This window comes from Chrysemys picta, chromosome 1 (assembly GCF_011386835.1).
Source record: "Chrysemys picta bellii isolate R12L10 chromosome 1, ASM1138683v2, whole genome shotgun sequence".
Lineage (NCBI taxonomy): Eukaryota > Metazoa > Chordata > Testudines > Emydidae > Chrysemys > Chrysemys picta.
This window is the reverse complement of record NC_088791.1, coordinates 322,682,911-322,702,244: the sequence shown is the minus strand read 5'-3', so window position 1 is coordinate 322,702,244 and position 19,334 is coordinate 322,682,911. Positions and strand designations below refer to the sequence as shown.

Below are 19,334 nucleotides of genomic sequence, written 5' to 3'. Positions count from 1 at the left end.
GAGTTCAGTGGAGACAGGATTTCATCCAAGATTTCAAGAAAGGCCATCAAGGAAGTCTTAAGTGGTCCAGGAATTGTGTTGGTTAATCAGTAGTTGATACTCCTCCCTCTGGATCATTACTGAAACAATACTCCACCTGATTGCTAAGGAATATATGTGCTAAGGAATGTATGTGCTCTCTTTCAGATTGGATGTAAAATCAACCACTCAATCTAACCACTTGAGATCATTAAAGATTCCATGACAGTGTTTATAAGACTCAAGTTATTAGCCCTAATATCCCTGACAACTCAGTCTCAAGTAATTACAATCTGGCTACCTATATTCCTCGAAGTTTCACTTCTTGTCCAGTAATGTTTTTAAATTGTGCTCTGTAGTTGCAGTATTTCGGACCAGAGATGGCTATGGATTAAGAAATCCCTGTGTGTATTTTATATATCAACTTGTTAGATAAAATCATTATTATCTTTTCACACAAAGCAGCGCTGAAGAGTCATTCTCACATCAGTTGCAGTTTAGCTACCAGTGTGTTCACATCTGTATGCCACTACATGATTAAACAGTTTCTGTCCTAAAAGTATTCTGAAATCCCTAGCTGTAGAAATCTGAAAAATGTTGAATTTGCTTTTTAAATGTCTCTGGTTCTGTAGAACTTCTGAAGATTGTGTTATTGTTCATTTTTGTTGTTAGACTTCCCTCAGAAACATTATTAACATAGGCCAAAGAGCCAAGAGAGTCACCTGGGCCATGGCTGGACCACTTTTTGGTCAGACCAAACCTGAGTGCTGCTGCAACCCTACGCACCAGCTCACAACACCACTCGCTTAAATTTGGAGGAGGGAGGAGCCACCTAAGAGGGAAGAGGAAGGTCAGGTAGGGACAAATCTATTCCCCCACCCACACATTTTAAATGACGCTTAGCAACTCCTGATAAAGATTTTGTTCAGATACTCAAATTCTGTCATGGAGTCCTTCATCTCTCAACTGCTAGTATCAGGACTTTTGTTATTCTTCCTCCACCATATAGGCCATACTACCATAATTCCTTGGAATGTTATGGGCAGATCTTCAGCTGATGTAAATTATCACAGCTCCATTGACTTAAATGTGTTACATGAAATGGCAACACAGAAGTGGCCTAAATTTTCCAAAGTGATGAGAGATTTGGTGAGTTTTTGGGTGCCCAACTTGAGACACTAGTCACTTTGGAAAATGTATACCTCTGCCCATAACAATAAGCAACAAAGTCAAACTGATTGACTTCTGATCACATCACCACACTCCAACTTTACTTTTCTTAACTTCAGTTGCTTTTTTAAATCAAGATTTTACAATCAAGGTCAGAAAAAACATCAAGTACTACATCATACAAAAAAGGACAGAAATTAGATGACTAAGATTTTTGCCTCACTTCAATGGAGAACAGAAAAACATTATTCATAAAATGTCTTGGGTAATTAACAAAAAGATCATGCTGAGAGCAATAGGAAAAAAGAAGATAAAGAGAAAAATTGCTGCAATTGAAACTTTGGCCTTTTTGAATCAGAATTGTCAGATGTTTTAGTCAGAACTGGAATGTAAATGTCTCAGGGCTGTTTTTTATTATTATTATTTTATTTAGTTCCAACTACCTTTATGATATTTTTATTAAAGTGCTCTAGCAAATTTTGCCCTCGCCCACTATCTCCCTGCGACCATGATTGTATTGAATTCAATTCAGTTCCACCTCATTGATGGGGTGGGGCATAATATCTTGATTTCATGCAGTGTTCTGCACCCTCTACGCACTGCACAGGAGAACTCCAAGACAATTCTGTGTGCCCTAATACAAAGGGTATGTATGGAGTTGGGCAGGTAAGTTCATGACCATGCAGATCCAAAGGCAATTTCCGTTTTGCATAGTAGGAACTGTCAGGACATAGGATTAGCCTTTTGAAAATTTCACCAGCTTGTTTGTATCTATCTACATTCACTTCTTAAGAGCCTGTTCTCCTTTATATGTTCCCAGAATAAAATTATATCATAGCCTTTACATTATCATTCCAAAGCACTGACCTTCTCCACTTCATGTAGCTTGGAGCCAAAGGTAAGAGATTTATAAAATTTAATGCCATAAAACATAATCTAATGAAGCTAGAAAAGAAAATCATGAAAGGCACATGGGCTGGCTTCCTCCTTGCCCTGGGGTTGCTCAACCCTGCTCCACCACAGGCCCTGACCCCACTCCACCCCTTCCCCCAATTAATTCCCAACCAAGAGTCAGAGCTCAAGCAGTCACTGCACTCTGTGAGCATCTCAGCCCATTTAATTGGTGGACCACAGAGGGGGAATATAGGTGCAGTTACCCTGAAACTGTGTCAGGAATATCAGGAGCAAATGCTCTGGGTCTGATCCTATGAAAACCAGTGGGAATTGGGAGTGCTCAGAATCTCACAGGATTGGGCCCTAAATGCTCAACTATATGAATAATGGAGCACTGGTGTAAATGAAGTAAGAAAACTTTACGATCATCCTTATCAGTGAACCACAACCTCTCTGGAGTTGGAGTGTCCTTTGATGCCATAATGCAGTGTTTCCCAAACTTGAGATGCCACTTGTGTGGGGAAAGCCCCTGGCGGGCCGGGCCAGTTTGTTTACCTGCCCTGTCTGCAAGTCCGGCCGATCGCGACTCCCACTCAGGGCCGCCCAGAGAATTCAGGAGGCCTGGGGCAAAGCAATGTTGGGGGCCCCTTTCATAAAAAAAAGTTGCAGTACTATAGAATACTATATTCTCGTGGGGGCCCCTGTGGGGCCCGGGGTCTGGAGCAAATTGCCCCACTTGCCCCTCCCCCCTTACCACCCAGGCAGCCCTGCTTCCACTTGCCACAGTTCGCTACTCCAGGCCAATGGGAGCTGCTGGAAGTGGCGGCCAGTATGTCCCTCAGCCTGTGCAGCTTCCAGCAGCTCCCATTGGCCTGTAGCAGCGAACCGTTGCCAGTGGGAGCCGCGATCGGCCGACCCTGTGGACTGGGCATGTACACAAACCGGCCCAGCCTGCCAGGGGCTTTCCCTACACAAACAGCGTCCCAAGTTTGGGAAACACTGCCACAATGAGAAGTGGTTCTGAATGTGTATGAGGGGATATTTAATCCCTTTATTACAGAGAACACATATACAATCATCCAATGAGTGCCTTCTTTTTAGGGATTCAATATCGCAGTCGCCCTGGGATTAGGGTTATGGACGAGACTACTCAAATGACATTTTCTTTATGTAATTTCTGTCAGAAATTCTAACATTGCCTCCCCTGGAGCTGTGCAGAACTTTAATTGCAAAGCCTGAAGCCATGCAAATTTTAGAGACAAGGACTGAGCACTCACAACTCCTGTTTTCCCAGCAGGAAGAATCAATGTTCATGACCTGCAATATCAGATCTGTTGCCTGGTTTAATGTTTGGATAGGGCAACAAAACTGACAATGGACTGGATTCCAAGATAAGTCAGTTTGGGATAACAAATATTTTGTCAAAACTGGAAGTGAAACCATTTATTGTATTCAAAAGTTCAAAAACTGAGCATTATGGATTTGTTATGTGATTTCACAACAAACAGCCACCTGAAGCTTGTTAAATTATAAGGGCCAGATTTTCAAAAGCACTTGGCATTGGCCTCACACTGTTTCCATTGACATCAATTCCCATGCTCTTCAGTGGGAACAAGTAGGGCTAAGGCAGTGTTGAAAGTCCAACCCTAAGTCTTCTGGACCATTTGTTGACTAAGCTTACTCTCACATGATCAGAAGTGATAATCACAGCACTTGTTTCAGGGCTTTCACTGAGATAGGGATTGCTAACTAAGTTATATGATTCCATAGTTTCCAATGCACCCCAATAAAAACAAAAACCTCAACTCAATTAAAATATTTTCTAAATTCACACAAGGCCATACTGGGTCAGACCAATGGTCCATCTAACACAGCATCCTGTCTTCTGACTGTGGCCAATGCCAGATGCTTCAGAAAGAATGAACAAAACAGAGCAATCCATTGAGTGATCCATCTTCTGTTATCCGTTCCCGCTCCTGGCAGTTAGAAGTTTAGGGACACCCAGAGCATGGGCTTGTGTCCCTGACCATCTTGGCTAATATCCATTGATGGACCTATCCTCCACGAACTTACTTCTTTTTTTAACACAATTATACTTTTGGCCTTCACATCATCTCCTGACAATGAGTTCTACAGTTGACTGTGCATTGTGTAAAGAAGTACTTCCTTATGTTTGTTTTAAATCTGCTGCCTATTAATTTCATTTGGTGACCCCTGGTTCTTGTGTTATGTGAAGGGGATAAATAACTCTCCTTATTAACTTTCTCCACACCATTCATGATTTTATAGACCTCGATCAGATCCCTCCTTAGTCATCTCTTTTCTAAGATGAACAGTCCCAGTCTTTTTAATCTCTTCTCATATGGAAGCTATTCCACACCCCAATCGTTCTATTTTTCCAGTTCTAATATATCTTTTTTTTTAGAAGGGGCAACAAAAACTGCATGCAGTACTCAAAGTGTGGGCGTAACTTGGATTTATATAGTGACATGATGATATTTTCTGCTTTATTCCCTTTCTTAGTGGTTCCTAACGTTTGGTTAGCTTTTTTGACTTCCACTGCACATTGAGCAGATGTTTTCAGACAACTATCCTCAATGATTCCAAGATCTCTTTCTTGAGTGGTAACTGCTAATTTAGACCCCATCATTTTGTATGTATAGTTGGGATTATGTTTTCCAGTGTGCATTACTTTGCATATATCAACACTGAATTTCATCTTCCATTTTGTTGCCCAGTCACCCAGTTTTGTGAGATCTCTTTATAACTCTTCACAGTCAAATTTGGACTTAATTATCTTGAGTGATTTTGTATTGTCTGCAAACTTTACCACCTCACTGTTTAACCCTTTTCCCAGATCACTTGTGCATATGTTGAATAGCATTGGTCCTTGTACAAATCCTTAGGAGACCCCTTATCTACCTCCCTCCCCTGTGGAAACTGACCATTTATTCTACCCTTTATTTCCTGATTTAACCAGTTAATGAACCATGAGAGGACCTCATCTCTTATCCGATGACTGCTTAGTTTGCTTAAGAGCCTTTGGTGAGGACCTTGTCAAAGGTTTTCTGAAAGTCTAAATACATTATACCCACTGGATCACCCTTGTCTATGTGCTTGTTGACACCCTCAAAGAATCTAATAGATTGGTGAAGCATGATTTTCCTTTACAAAAGCCATGTTGACTCTTCCCCAACAAATTATGTTCATCTATGTGTCTGATCATTCTCTTCTTTATCATCTTTCAACCAATTTGCCTGACACTGAAGTTAGGCTTCCTGGCCTGTCAATTCCAGGATCGCCTCCAGGGCCTTTTTAAAAAAAATTGGCATCACATTAGCTATCTGCCAGTCATCTGGGACAGTGGCTGTTTTAAGCAATAGGTTACATACCATCATTAGTAGTTCTACAATTTCATATCTGAGTTCCTTCAGAACTCTTGGGAGAATACCATCTGGGCCTGTTGACTTATTACTGTTTAATTTATCAATTTGTTCCAGCGCCTCCTCTAATGACACCTCAATCTGTAACAGTTCCTCAGATTTGTCACCTAAAAAAGAATAGTTCAGGTGTAGCAATCTCTCTCACAGTGAAGAATGAGGCAAAGAATTCATTTTGCTTCTCTGAAATGGCCTTGTCTTCACTGAGTGCTCCTTTAGTATTTCAGTCAGTGGTCCCACTGATATTTTGGCAGGCTTCCTGTTTCTGATGTACTTAATTTTGTTGCTGTTGCTGTTTGTTATTGTTTATATTATGGTAGCCTCCACACTGTGTGTGCGTGCGAGCATGTGTGTGTATGTGATACACTTTGAAATCCTTGGGGAAGATGCCAAATATTAGATTACTACTACTTAGGAGGCCTAAGGCCTGTATACACAGAACAGTCCTAACAAAGTTTAGTACTTTAATTTGGGTATTCCAATTATATCTAAAAGTAAGGTGATGGAGTGACCTTTAAAAAGAAATTAGGATTTGTCTGCAGTATATCTGGATATGCATAGCACAGGCAACCCCTCACACTGAAAAAAAAACACAGTGCATTCATCAAAAAGAGGAAGCCCTCCATTTTCAAGGGGGCCTAATCAGCTAGTTATAATTCTGAAATACCAGCAAGCTATCAGAGAGCTGTTGCACCAAATTAATCTGAGTTTAAAATCCCTGACAGGGATGAATAGAAAAATCAGGGAAGCAAGGACTAGAGCCAAGTGGCAGAGAAAGATATCACTAATACCTCTTCTAGTAAACTGCTATCTTCACAGATGGGTGATATTGCACCAGCCTGCAGCCTATGCAGAGAACTGGTCCACCAGTCAAATACCCAGTTGTCATGTGACCCAATCTGGTTCTGGTGAGGCAGATCAGGGATCCAGACACTGGAGGGTGACAAGGGAGACACAGGAGGATAACTGTGTTGCTCCCCTGAGCTCAGTGTGTCCAGTGCCCAGTTCTGATGTGAGAGGTGAAGCACACACAAATCCTGCATCAGTGAATTTCCAAGATATCATGGCTAAAGGAGACATAAGTGTGAGCTCTTTTCCTTCTTTTTAAATAATGACTCAACTGGCCTAAACAAGTAATGTGTTCTGCTGTTGGCAGAGAATTGGCTCCTCCATGTGGGTGGTCTGGCAAGACTCCCATTGACTTTAGTTTCAGAGTATATCTCCTCAATATTTATTCCACTCTGTATGCATCCGAAGAAGTGGGCTGTAGTCCACGAAAGCTTATGCTCTAATAAATTTGTTAGTCTCTAAGGTGCCACAAGTACTCCTGTTCTTTTTATTGACTTTAGTGTTGCTAGGATTTCACCCTGGAAGATCACGAGTACCGCTGATTGTAGGAAACACAAGATCCTTACTGAAACATATCAGGACAGTGTGTATAAACTTCCACTGCCATTGCCTAATCTCTGCCTGTTCTGTGAAAAGATTACCGTACTTTAGTTTCCATGACAGGCAGTGGATTCTTTCGTGGAGCAGTGGACTTTGTCTGGGGTTCACTCCTTGGTGTTCCCATATGGATGCCTTGTTTTGACTCTGTGACATGTTCCCCCGCCCCTCCTGTTCCTGTTTAATTTTTTGTCCCCTATGATTTCTTGAGTTCTGACTTCTTTGACCCTTCCCCCACCTGAGGTGGTGGGCCTCCAAGTTATTAAATAGACTGGCAACTTTAATCCATCCACCATCCCACCCTCCCATCCATTGAACCATGCAGGTCCTTACTGGCACCCCTCACTAGTACCTGAGCACTTTCCAACAATCTCACTCCTTCTTCCTTCCCTGCTGGCAGAAGGCAGGCTTAGATTTGTTTTGCTTTTAATTACTTCTGTATATAGGAGAGTAGGACTGTTGGCGTGACTAAGCATACTATTGCAGGAATGTTTGAGCAAAGAGACAGATGTTGGGTTGTGTGTTTGGTTCTGAGTGATACAAGGTTATTACTACTCTATTTGTCATTCTTATTTCATCTGACAGTGTAGTTCATAACCACCAAAACCATATTAAAAAGAAAGCACTCCATATGTAGCAGAAACCCCACCCAGCAGGTCCATCCCACAGAAACAGATTTTTTGTCTAATTTAGTGAAATTTTCTTTAGGAAAGTAAGTAACTAACAGTTCCTGTAAGAACCAGGCAAGCAGGGAGCTATATAAATTTCCCAAACAGCTTTGACAATGCACCTAAATCCTGATCTGCAGCATCCAAGCTATTCCATTAGTAAGGTTCAAGAATCTCATCCCACTCTTCATGACTTGTGCAATGAAACAGGAGCTTATTTTTGGATGTGTTCAAATATCTTTCCCTCAGTTCCCCACCAAACTGCATTCACCATCCTTTCTACTAAAAGGAATGATATTCTGAAGTCATTTTGAAATGGATACAGAAAATAAACTGGGATTCAATAAGCCACCACCACATTGTTTCTCATATTTTCTTGCACAATTTCTGAAAATTATTCTTCATTTAAGTACTTAAATTGTCAGTGCTTAACAAATAATAAAATAATTATACTACTATGAGATCAAAATGCTAATCCATGCTAGAGAAAACTGAATAAAATGTAATTCTCACTAATATTTTTGTCCACATTTAATTATCATAACTTCCATTTGAATACATCCTACTATCCCAAAGCCCTTTAAGCTACTGTAGAGTAGACTGCACACACACGTGCACCACACATGCCCATCAGTGAACTAAAGCCATCGCTAAGGTAGCTGTCCAATGTTACATAGCATTTTGGGGCAGGTAATTAACGATGTTCTAGCCCAGTAAAATTACACCAATAATTTAGGTAGGCAGAATGTAATTACTCAAACTTTTTCCCAGCCATGTCCCCTATGCTGAGGAACAAAGGCTATGAGGAAAGTTACAAAGCCATCATATTGACTCACCTTCACCTGGGGATTTGCATTGCACTACAGGAATTCTTCAGATTGCAACTTATAAAAGCTTTCCACACAAAGCAGTTTGGGGAGGGTATGTGGCAAAAAATTGGTCCTTGTTATTAACACTGATAGTGCAAACATGAACTAGACTGTGTGTGCACAGTATTTCTCACCATTCCACCTCCTCCATCCAAGCTTAGCAAATCGCATATACTTACATACCAAGCTTAACGTCTTAAAAACAATTATTTTTGTTTAGCGAACGGACTTGTTTTGTATTTCAGTAACCAGATGAAAATCTATCTGTAAATGTACATTGTTCGTAAGATTCTACAGTGCATTTAAGTAAATTCTACAAATAAACTGCTACAAGTCACACCAGATGGATTATTAATTTTATCATAACTCAGGCTACTTAATGAATGACCTCCTATTTATCTGCATAAATTCAATTTGACAATACATATTTACCAATAATACACCAGTGCTTAACATGTAATAACCACGTTCCTCACCAAGTAGAACATACAGGGCTTGACTCATTCTTGATGGTGCACTGGTACGCAATTTACAGCCCCCTCTACCAGCAGGAGCAGCTGCACCTAAGGGCTATGCTTACACAGCACTCTCACTGCATTCAACAGATTCAAAAAGCATTTAGGAGGACTCCATAGAATATTCCCCTGTGGAGATCACTCACCCTGTTGGAACAGAGCATTTAGAGGAATCCTGGCCACACTCCTCACCCTGGCTATAATAATTCACTTTTGGGGCTATGCTGTATGACCCTACTGAGGTGTGGTGATACTCACTTGCAACAGGCCTCTGATTTTCTGAGGCAAAGTGGATAGGTTGGCCTGAAATCCTTCCTCCACTGCCCCTAAAGAACCACTGAAGCATGAGCCTCCATTTCAGCTTCAAGCCACAGAAAACTTTTTAGTTTATCTCTCTTCTCATTTTTTGATGGCACAGTAAACACAAGATGACCAAAGACATTTACAGCTCTTGGTGTAAAAGGAGAATCTGCCAACCCTCTTGAAAATATGTGACCGTTTTGCTAATGCTTTTCAGAGATATTTGTAAGAGGGCATAGCATCTCAAAGCCTCTAAGCAGCAAGACTGGCACTCTCAGACACAGCTGCCATATTGTACCATACTCCCCAAAGTGATTAGGTCTAACGAAGAGTCTGAAAGATCATTTTACAGCGTATTTCAAGCAGAGTAGTTGAGAATGGAAATAAAACTGATGCCGGGGAGTAGCTGAAACTATTATATTGCATTCAGTGAAATTACACATTTTGCTCAACATATATAGGGGTTAGAAATATGATTGACTTTAATGTTGCCTAGAAATTACTTGATTTGAAAACTGCTGAAACTGAGAAACAAGCTATGCCTTCAGACAGTGATAAAATTCAAAACTCTTCTCTTTTTAATGTGGTATTCTGTTTGCTTTACAGCTCAGCTTTTAATGCACACTTGTTTCTCCACAGATTTACAAGGAAGTGTGTTTTTTGCAATGCAAATTGTTTTTAAAAACTTGAATAAGCAAGATGAACAGATTGGACAGACATCTTCATTTGGCTGGGTCTACAATGAATGTTATTCAGCCTCAAAATGTACATATATGTACTGTCATTATCACATCAGATAGCACATTTGCATCCTGACTGGGATTAGACCCCAAACCTAATTCTCAGTCCTGTTTTCCATCTGCAAGACCAGGCTGCTTGCCAATGAAATACTGTCTGCAGCCTGATCTATTGATTATGTATTTATTATATTGATTTCTTTAGAATTCCAAGTTTGAGAGCTGACTGGTTCTTGTCCCAAGTTCAGGCCCAGTATTATTAAAATTACTACATAGTTGTGAACCCCAATGTGCAGGATTGCAACACTCACACTAAAGGAACTCTCCTATATTTACAATAATATATTAATACATTTAGCAAAGTCACAAACACACCAACTCAGTAAGGGAGATAGAGATAACGCAAAATGTACCTTTGAAATCCATATACCCGCACCATCCCTTGCGGAATGACCTGAAATGTTAGCCATTATCTTCCTCATCACCATCACCTTCCTCATCATCACCAATGGCCATCATTCTGGCACCTCCCAAGAGTTACATCGCTGTCTGCTACTGCCCACAGGCTAGAATACAACTTTAATATGTTATATTGTTGCCACTAAGTCTAATGCATATTCAGTAGGGGTTTCTCCCTTCTTCCTTATTTGTATTTCTTCCCTCTACTAATGTTGGGGTGTCCTTCTCCTGTAGGTTAGTATATCAATGATCTCAACTTATTATCATACATCAATTCTTTGCCATGGCACTCTTGTGGTCAGTCATCTGAGGATATTAGCTTATGTTCCTGTGGCTGACTGGTGTCATTATAGAAAAGCTTCAAAATTCACTCTTCCACACTTTATTCAGCTCCCCCAAACTTGGGGGTTTCCCTCAGTACGTTTATCTGTGCCAAAGTTCATAGGCCTCAAGCTTTATGCTAACTGCTGAAACTAATGTCTTACAGGATACAGGCCTATAGGTTCCTGGCATTACTGATGAATATAATAAAGGCAGAATACAATGAAGGCAAGGCAGTGAATATAATGAAGGCAAGCTTTCCCTATGGCAGGGGTTCCCAAACTTGGTTCGTGGCTTGTTCAGGGTAAGCCCCTGGCAGGCCGCAAGACGCTTTGTTTACCTGAGCATCCACAGGTACGTCCGTTTGCAGTGGCCGCAATTCGCTGTTCCTGGCCAATGGGAGCTGCGGGAAGTGGCGTGGGCCATTGGCTGGGAATGGCGAACCGCAGCCACTGGGAGCTGTGAGCAGCCGTACCTGTGGACACTCAGGTAAACAAAACATCATGTGACCCACCAGGGGCTTACCCTGAACAAGCCTCAAACCAAGTTTGGGAACCCCTAACCTATGGGCTACAGGCACCAGAGGAACAATTAGCCAAACATTTGTACTTCAGCAGACTTTTTAAATACATGTAGGTCACTATATATCTTTTGATTCTTTAAAGGGACAGAATGATTCCAGAGGAAGACTATCTACTCATCTATCATTCAAAAAATATAACCATGTAAGAGAACACCAAATTCAAAAGGCCTTCTTTTCTACATATTTTTGGAGATAGTCTGAAGTGTGTTTTTTCCACCAAAGGGTTTGGAGATTGTTCTAAACTTAAAGAGAAGTGGATATTTCAGGCTGAAACCAGAGCTCAAATATGGGGTATTGTGCCACGCAGACTACTCCTGCTACTAGTTTAAAAAAAAAGATTCTGAAAATTGCAGCATGCTATCCCTTTTTGATTCCAGTACTAATGCTATCTGAGACACGGCAGACAGCTGCTAGTGGAATTGAAGGTATTCTAAGGAGGAACAAAGGGATAATCCTCTACAGTCTTCCACTGTTTTACTGTGTCTCAGTTCCAGTGTGGTTACAGTGCTGCTACAAGGGAACAGTGTGGTTAAGTGCACAACTATTTCCCCTTACTCCTGAAGAGCAATGTTCTCCCGAGTAACTTGCTGGTTAGGAACTTAGCTACTTCTCTCTTGCAATTATTATCTAGTGATGCTAGAATCTCAGAGTGGGAATTTCAAAAGCACTTAGATCAGAGGGAGTTGGGTGCCTAACTCCTTTAGGCACTTATAGAAATACCTCACTACATTTCTGTCTCTGGGAGCAGTAAACTTTACACAATAGCCCTTTAGCTGTCAAACTTTTCACCTTTTCCTGCCTCAGCAGTAGCAGGGACCACAATATTTGGATATAATCTCACCTCACTTTCTCACTCTGTTTATCCTTTTACAAGGGCTCTCACTTTCTATAGGCAGTGACTGATCATCTCTACAGTTCCAAGTATTGATCTTTTTCATTCACTTTTTTCATTCTGTAGTGTTATTTCCCCTCTGTTGAAATTCCTTCCTTCTCTGCCCTATGCATAAGCCAAGATTCCATAAAAATATTGGATCTGACTCACAAGAAAGGTAGTAGCTGCCTCTGATATGGTAAAGCCATTCTCAAGACAGATGCTGTATGTAGGATTCTCAATATTATAATAAAATACATTGTGGCAGATACAAAGCATCACCTATATTCCCTTTGATAGCTAATAGTACTGAAGCTCAAGTTTAATCTTAAATCCACCAGTAGGTCTGGCATGTGATGCTTTTTCTAGCCATAGTACTAGCTGTGATGCTGAACTAGTGTGTGCCAGTTTAATATTTTCAGTTATTTTACAATTCATATGTACTTTCCTAATAAAGCACAATAGGCCTAATTCAGCCCAAATTTAAGTAGGCATAATCCCCTGAAGGCAATGGAGCTGCATCCATTTATGCTGACACTGAATTTGGCCCAATATGTCAGAACTCAAAAAAAATTATCAGATTTACAGGACTTTATAAAAATATGTCATTACCAAGGTGTCACCACTAAAGTATTTGACATTCATTATGCCCCAAAAAGAAACTTGTTTTGTACTTTAAAAAATATTATCTGTGAATAAAGGTTGTGATGCAATCTGATTCAAAGCAAATCTGATCGATGTAAGGAGTTTGTTCCAAGAAAATACAAACTCCTTTGTAATGTATAAACCAAGTTTGGATCAGTAGCTGCACCATTTATCTAGCCCTGTTATGGAATAAGTGAAGGTAAATGATCAGAGTGAATAAATTCTTTTAAACAGGAATGTCTCTTTCTGTTAAGCAAAGAATCAGACACTGTTAAAGACGCTATATACTAAGGCCCCCGATCCTGCAAACATGTACATGTATACTTAACTTTACAACCACGTGTAGACCCATTGATTCAAAGTGTTTTGATGTGGTGTTTGCAGGATCGGGGCCTTAAATTGTAAACACAATGAACAGTTTTCTTTAAACTGTTATTTTAGAAGTCTGTAAACAGTCCAAACATTAGAGGACCTTGAAATTTACAATGCATATTCTCAAAGCAATACAAACCCTGTAAAGAGGCTTGACATGCATAGAATGATCACTAGAGGAAAACTTTTCCTTAAGGTTAGCACACTTTCTTCACACGTTCAAAGTGCTAATCATGTTATGCAGCTTATGCCATTAATTGTGTTATTCTACAGTTACAGTGAGATGCCAGTTTTTTCAGTTCTTACTCAGGCACAGTTTCTATGGACTTCAGTGATAGCTTTTCTTCAGTAAAGAATGAGAAATCATGGAAGTGTAGGACTGGAAGGGGCTCGAGAGATCATCTAGTCCAGTCCCCTGCACTCAAGGCAGGACTATGTAACAACTAGGCCATCTCTGACAGGTGTTTGTCTAACATGTTCTTAAAAACCTCCAGTGATAGAGATTCCACAACATCCCTAAGCAATTTGTTCCAGTGCTTAATGATTAAGGATTTACTCAGGACTAAGGTAGAACTGCCACATCCCAGCTGAGTGCCCTAAACACTAGGCTATATAGTCAATTGATCAGTCTCCCCCTCCCAATTTTTAGTTATTTATACAAAGTGCAACAGCTCCAACAGGAGAGATTGTGTTCTGATGGGGAATGAACACAAATTTCAAAACCTTGACATTCTTGCTTTCCAGCCAGCCCCTCTTACAGGAGTTTGTTTATTGAATTTAGTAAAAGTTACAGATGCTCCATATCACTGAGAAACAGGCCCTCAGTGTACATTTTTACCTCTGAAATAAGTGAATTATTACCAGTAATGTATTGATCAAGATTAATGATGACATTATTAGAGTAAGTACCAGTTTTACTTCAATCACACTGTCATCATTGTAGTCTGAAACACCCATAAAAAGAGTACCATGTCTTCATTTAAGACATTAAGTGTCCACTTTCGTTCCACAGCTCAAACCATTTCTCCTTGTGCAATGCAATTGAGATGAAGGCAACTTAGATTTATACCTTTAATTCAGGTGTTAAGGAGAGCCTGAAATGAAATAAATTATTGCCTTTCTTCTTTTAATCAGCAACAGCCATGCTGACAACTTCACAAGCTTGTATGTTAGTAATCCAAAAGTGAATCTTGTGAATAAATATAGTTAGATACCCTGACTCTATTCCACAACAATCACAGCCCTTATCCTATCTGACCCTGAAGGAGAGACAATTCAGAAAACTTATTTTCCTAGGGCCCAATCCCATGAGGTGTTTAAAGACTGCCACTCTCACAGAAGTCAATGGGGAATACCACTGGGGAGGCACTTAGTTTGTAGGACTGAATCTCTAAATTGTTGTTGTTATAAAATTCTGCAGCTACCCCTTCAACTGCTGACTTAGTATTTTCTGGTTTATATTTTATATACATCACTACTGGAAGATGAAAAAAACACATGTCACACTGTCTCTTGAGATAAGCACACACTGTCAGGTAATTTATGTACATAGTATAATTAAAGATATAACTGGAATTCATCTGATAATAAATTTGAGAAAAATAGTAATCTGAGAAATATTTTGTATTACAAACTTACCAACAGGAATTACATAGTTTTACACACACACACACACACACACACACACACACACACACACAGACACACACACAGTATAACATATAGCACTCTCTGTAGTCTATATATTTAACAAGAATATACCTTTATCATCTGGCTCTATTTATCTAGTTAAATACAAATATAAAGAAACTGCCAATAATGAACAGATGAACACAGAGGTCTTGATCCTGCCAAGACTTACTCAGAGGATTTACATTATGCACTGTGAGTAGTCCCACTGACTCCAGAAAGACTACTCACTTTGTAATGCTAAGCATGTGCTTACGTTTTTGGAGGACTGGAGCCTTAACTAGTAATCTAGCTAATTTAAAGCATACAAGTAACTGTCCCCCACTAGCCCCAGTAAAAACAACAAGGAGTCTGGTGGCACCTTAAAGACTAACAGATTTATTTGGGCATAAGCGTACCCACGAAAGCTTATGCCCAAATAAATCTGTTAGTCTTTAAGGTGCCACCAGACTCCTTGTTGTTTTTGTAGATACAGACTAACACGGCTACCCCCTGACACTAGCCCCAGTGACAGCCCGGCTTTCTTGTCAATTTCACAGCTCTAGCATGGAGCCATGAAATTGACAAGGACAGCCAACAGCTGATGTAAATAACGCAGCGCCTACACAAACTACGTTGCCCTAACTACACCAACATAAGCCCTATGCCTCTCGTGGAGGTGGAGTTATTATGTCAGTGTAGTAGGGCATTTATGTGGGCAGGAGCAAGACTGTAGTGTGTACACTGACATAATTAGATCAACGTAAGCTGCCTTCTGTCGACCTAACTCTGTAGCGTAGACAGTTTGTTTACTAGGATACAGTTTGTTTGGAAATGCAACTTACTCTAGGGTGACCAGATGAGATGAAGAAAATATCGGGACACTGGGGGGGGGGGGAGGGGGAGGCAAAAAAAAAAAGGCTGAGTGCTGCCGGCCGAGCAAAAAAAACCGAGTGCTGCTGGCGGAGCAAAATATCGGGACAAATTGCATCCCGACCAGAGATTGGTCGGGACGCGGGACAAACAGCTAAAAATCGGGACGGTCCCAATTTTATCGGGACGTCTGGTCACCCTAACTTACTCTGACCATCTCTCTGCACTATATGACAAGTGCTCAATTTTATCTCAGATTTATGTATTTATTTACTTACTTGCTTAGAGCCTCTGGTGGGGGAGGGGAGTAACAAAAGAAGTGGCTGGAATCTTCCCACAGGTCAAATACAAATTGGGCAACATATATTCTGTAACACAGCACCTTTAACTTATCCTTCTTCAAATACTGTGCTATATTGCTCCGGATTACAACCCTAGATCAAAAAGTCTGTAAATCCTTTTTGTATGTGCATGTGATAGTAAGGTTTTTTCCCCCCAATTACTGTTTGCCAAAAATGTCCTTAATAATTGGCTATGCCAAGAAACACAGTATGAGAGAGATTAGTAGCTTTAGGTTAAAACATTTTACTTTAACACAATAATTAATGCTAGTTTCTTAAAACTATCTAATTCACTATCACAAACTATTATACTTTCTCCTAGACCTTCACATTAGCTTAGACACAAATTGAGACTTCCATCATATTATTTACCAGAATAACACCATAAAAGTTGGCTATTATGTGATTCACTGAGGGCAGAAAAAAATATTTTAAATATTCAGCTCTAGATATACTTTATATCAGTATAAATATCTAATCCCATTGCTCTCTGACAATTTTTCTATTATTCCCTTTCTACACCAGGCTGGTTGATAAATCTTATCTAGGCAATGTACCATATGTCAGAGGAGGTTGATAACCAGAGGAATCAGTTAAGTAGTAGGATACATGACAGAGTATGTCTGTATGAAAGAAAGTTTGTCTTGTAATCAACTGACATTATAGATTCTTGTCATGTCACATAATATAATCATTTTCCCACTCTCTGTGTTGCCTCTTCCCTCAGAAACACTAACAAGTGATAACTATACCAGTCACATTGATAATACATAACTAGAGATGTTGTAGGCAGTGGATGTATTGCCCTGATTATTTAAAAAAAATATTCCTGGAATCTTAGTACTGTAAAAAGTAGAAAAATTAAAGTATAATCTGCTTACACCTTGCTAATTTAAAAATGATAATAATTCAGTGGCACTCTGAAAATCAAATTGTCAAGCCTGTATGATTTGGATTGTACATACCAATTGAGAAGATTGTGGCTTAATGAATTAGAATGTAATGTGCACCCAATAAGGACCACTGACCATAGAAGTTACTGTGACTATAGAAAACCCATTGCAGGGTGTTAATTTTAAACAGACCAACCAGTGCAGTCCATAACATACTCCATATTTAGTTAAATCTATTCTATTCAGTTAGGACTTTATTTCAGTGCCATTATAGCAGGGCATATATTATCTTCCATGTCTTTGGTTCTGTCTATTCCAATTAACTCATATTCAATTACTTTTTTCTCTTTTTAAAAAAAAACAATTACAATATACAATTCTACTGCAGGAAAGGTGACCAAATTGTTCAAGTCCCAATCTAATCTCCATTTCACCGGTCAAATGATGTTTTGTTGCAATAAATGTTAGTAGCAATTAAAACAAAACAAAAAAACCCACAAACCACAGCTGCCAGATGTCTTTTCTAGATATATGACATGAGACCAACAAAACTAAAAACCATCTCCATTAGCAAACGGTAATATGAAAATGAATGGCACATTTGTGCATTTGCTTTTAGAGGACAAACTGAAGCAAATCCTGGTTGAAAGGCCACAGTTCCTAAGCCTTGAAAAAGTGTGTGTAACTTTCATTTAAAAACTCAAATACAAATTGCGAGGATTTCCTGGTAAGGTGGTAGCTGCAGAGTCAGACTTTCTTATAGCTCCCCTCTCCCAAACATTTGTGAGCAGCCAACCATCCCCACCTAGAACAATCAGACGTTGCCTGTTGACAGCAGGGCGCATCCTAGTGAACCACGCTGCTGCTTGCGGGAGGGAAAGGACAGAACCCGCTCAGGTAGCGCTGGAGAGCGGGACCCGGATCTTTTACAAGCCTGTTTGTTTTTGTAAACAGGCCGCTTATTTCCTCTTATCCAACATCCCCTCCCGCCGTCCCCTCATTAGCTCAGTGCCTGCTCTTCGCGATGCAAACACAGAGATCAACTATCAACTCCCGAGTATTTGTTTTGTGACCGGTCCCAGCGAGAGGGGGACCCCAGACAGGCCGTGCGCTTGCGGGGCTGTAGGCTGTCCCTCAGCCCCAACCCACCCCAGCGCGCCCCGCGCCCAGACCCCGCGCATCCCAGGCGGGCTTCGCAGCGCTACCGCGCCCGTGCGGGGCGCACCTGAGGCCGGAGAGGGACTCCCGCTCCCCGCCGCCTGAGTGCCAGTCTGCAGAGGCTCGTTCAGTCTCCCCGCCCGCCCCCCACGCGCACCTGCCCCTCGCTGCGGTGGGGCAGGAGCTACCTCTGCCCTCTCTGGGGCACTGCTGGAAACTCCCGGCTCCCAGCCCATCCTGGGGCCAGAGGGGATGCTGCAGCCCGCCCCGCAGCCCCATTCCTGCCGCCCTGGGGAGGCTTCCCCCTCCTGCTACCGCTCTGCCCTAGGGCGACCCCCGGCCCCCGCCGAGCCGCGTTCCCGCGCAGGACTCACTCACACGGGGTAGTAGGCGTAGGGCGGCAGGGGGTTCTCCTCGCACAACCCCGAGGCCAGGAGCAGATAGTCCTGGCTCTCCGTCCTCCGGCCCGGCCTGGCCGGGGAGCTGCCCGGCCGCGGCGCGTAGGGCTGGCCGCGGCTCATGCTGTTCCCGGAGGTCTCTGAGCTTCGCGCCGGAGCTTGGAGGGGCAGAGGAGCCGCAGAGACCCGGGCGCCCCCACAGGCAGCGCCGGCTCTCCCAGCCTGACACTCCCCGTCAGCGATGCGTCCCGCGCCCGGGAGGCACTGACCGCTCAGCTGCTCCGCTGCCTTGGGGCGGCCAGGCTGGGGCACCGGGCTCCTTCAGGGCCGCTCCCGGACCGCCATGGGGCCCGCAGAAGAAACACTCGGGCTGCCCGGCGTCTGCAGTCAGCGGCAGGAGGGCAGCAGCGCCCCGGACTCCCTCCACGCCCACAGCCAGGCACGGGTCCAGCAGCCACCACCGCGGCCGCCAGCAGCTCCCAGCCACACTGGCTGAGAGGAGCGAGCGAGCGGAGTTACTATGTCAATCGGCAACATCCTCCTCCCCAGTCGTCACTGCCCGGCGTTTGGAGCGATCAGACGTGAGTAAAAGTTTGCGCAGCCCCATCCTGAGCTGTGTCCTCCCTAGAGCTGCTCCCTACGGGCAAGTGCCCCGAGTCACTGGAGCTGGGAAGTCTGGAAATGCACATCAGCCT

The 19,334-nt window shown here is 42.0% G+C and overlaps 1 protein-coding gene across 4 annotated transcripts in view; it reads right to left on the bottom strand.

Annotated features, from left to right (window-relative positions):
* Window positions 1–19,129, bottom strand: part of TRPC6 (transient receptor potential cation channel subfamily C member 6) — a 154,132-nt gene extending 135,003 nt beyond the window's left edge. For all 4 annotated transcript variants that reach the window (XM_024099579.3, XM_042854714.2, XM_042854722.2 and 1 more), the window contains exon 1: window positions 18,620–19,129. In XM_024099579.3, the coding sequence (XP_023955347.1) occupies window positions 18,620–18,762 (143 nt within the window). In that variant the 5' untranslated portion in view covers window positions 18,763–19,129. The remainder of the gene's footprint in view (window positions 1–18,619) is intronic.
* Between the last annotated feature and the right edge of the window lie 205 nt (window positions 19,130–19,334).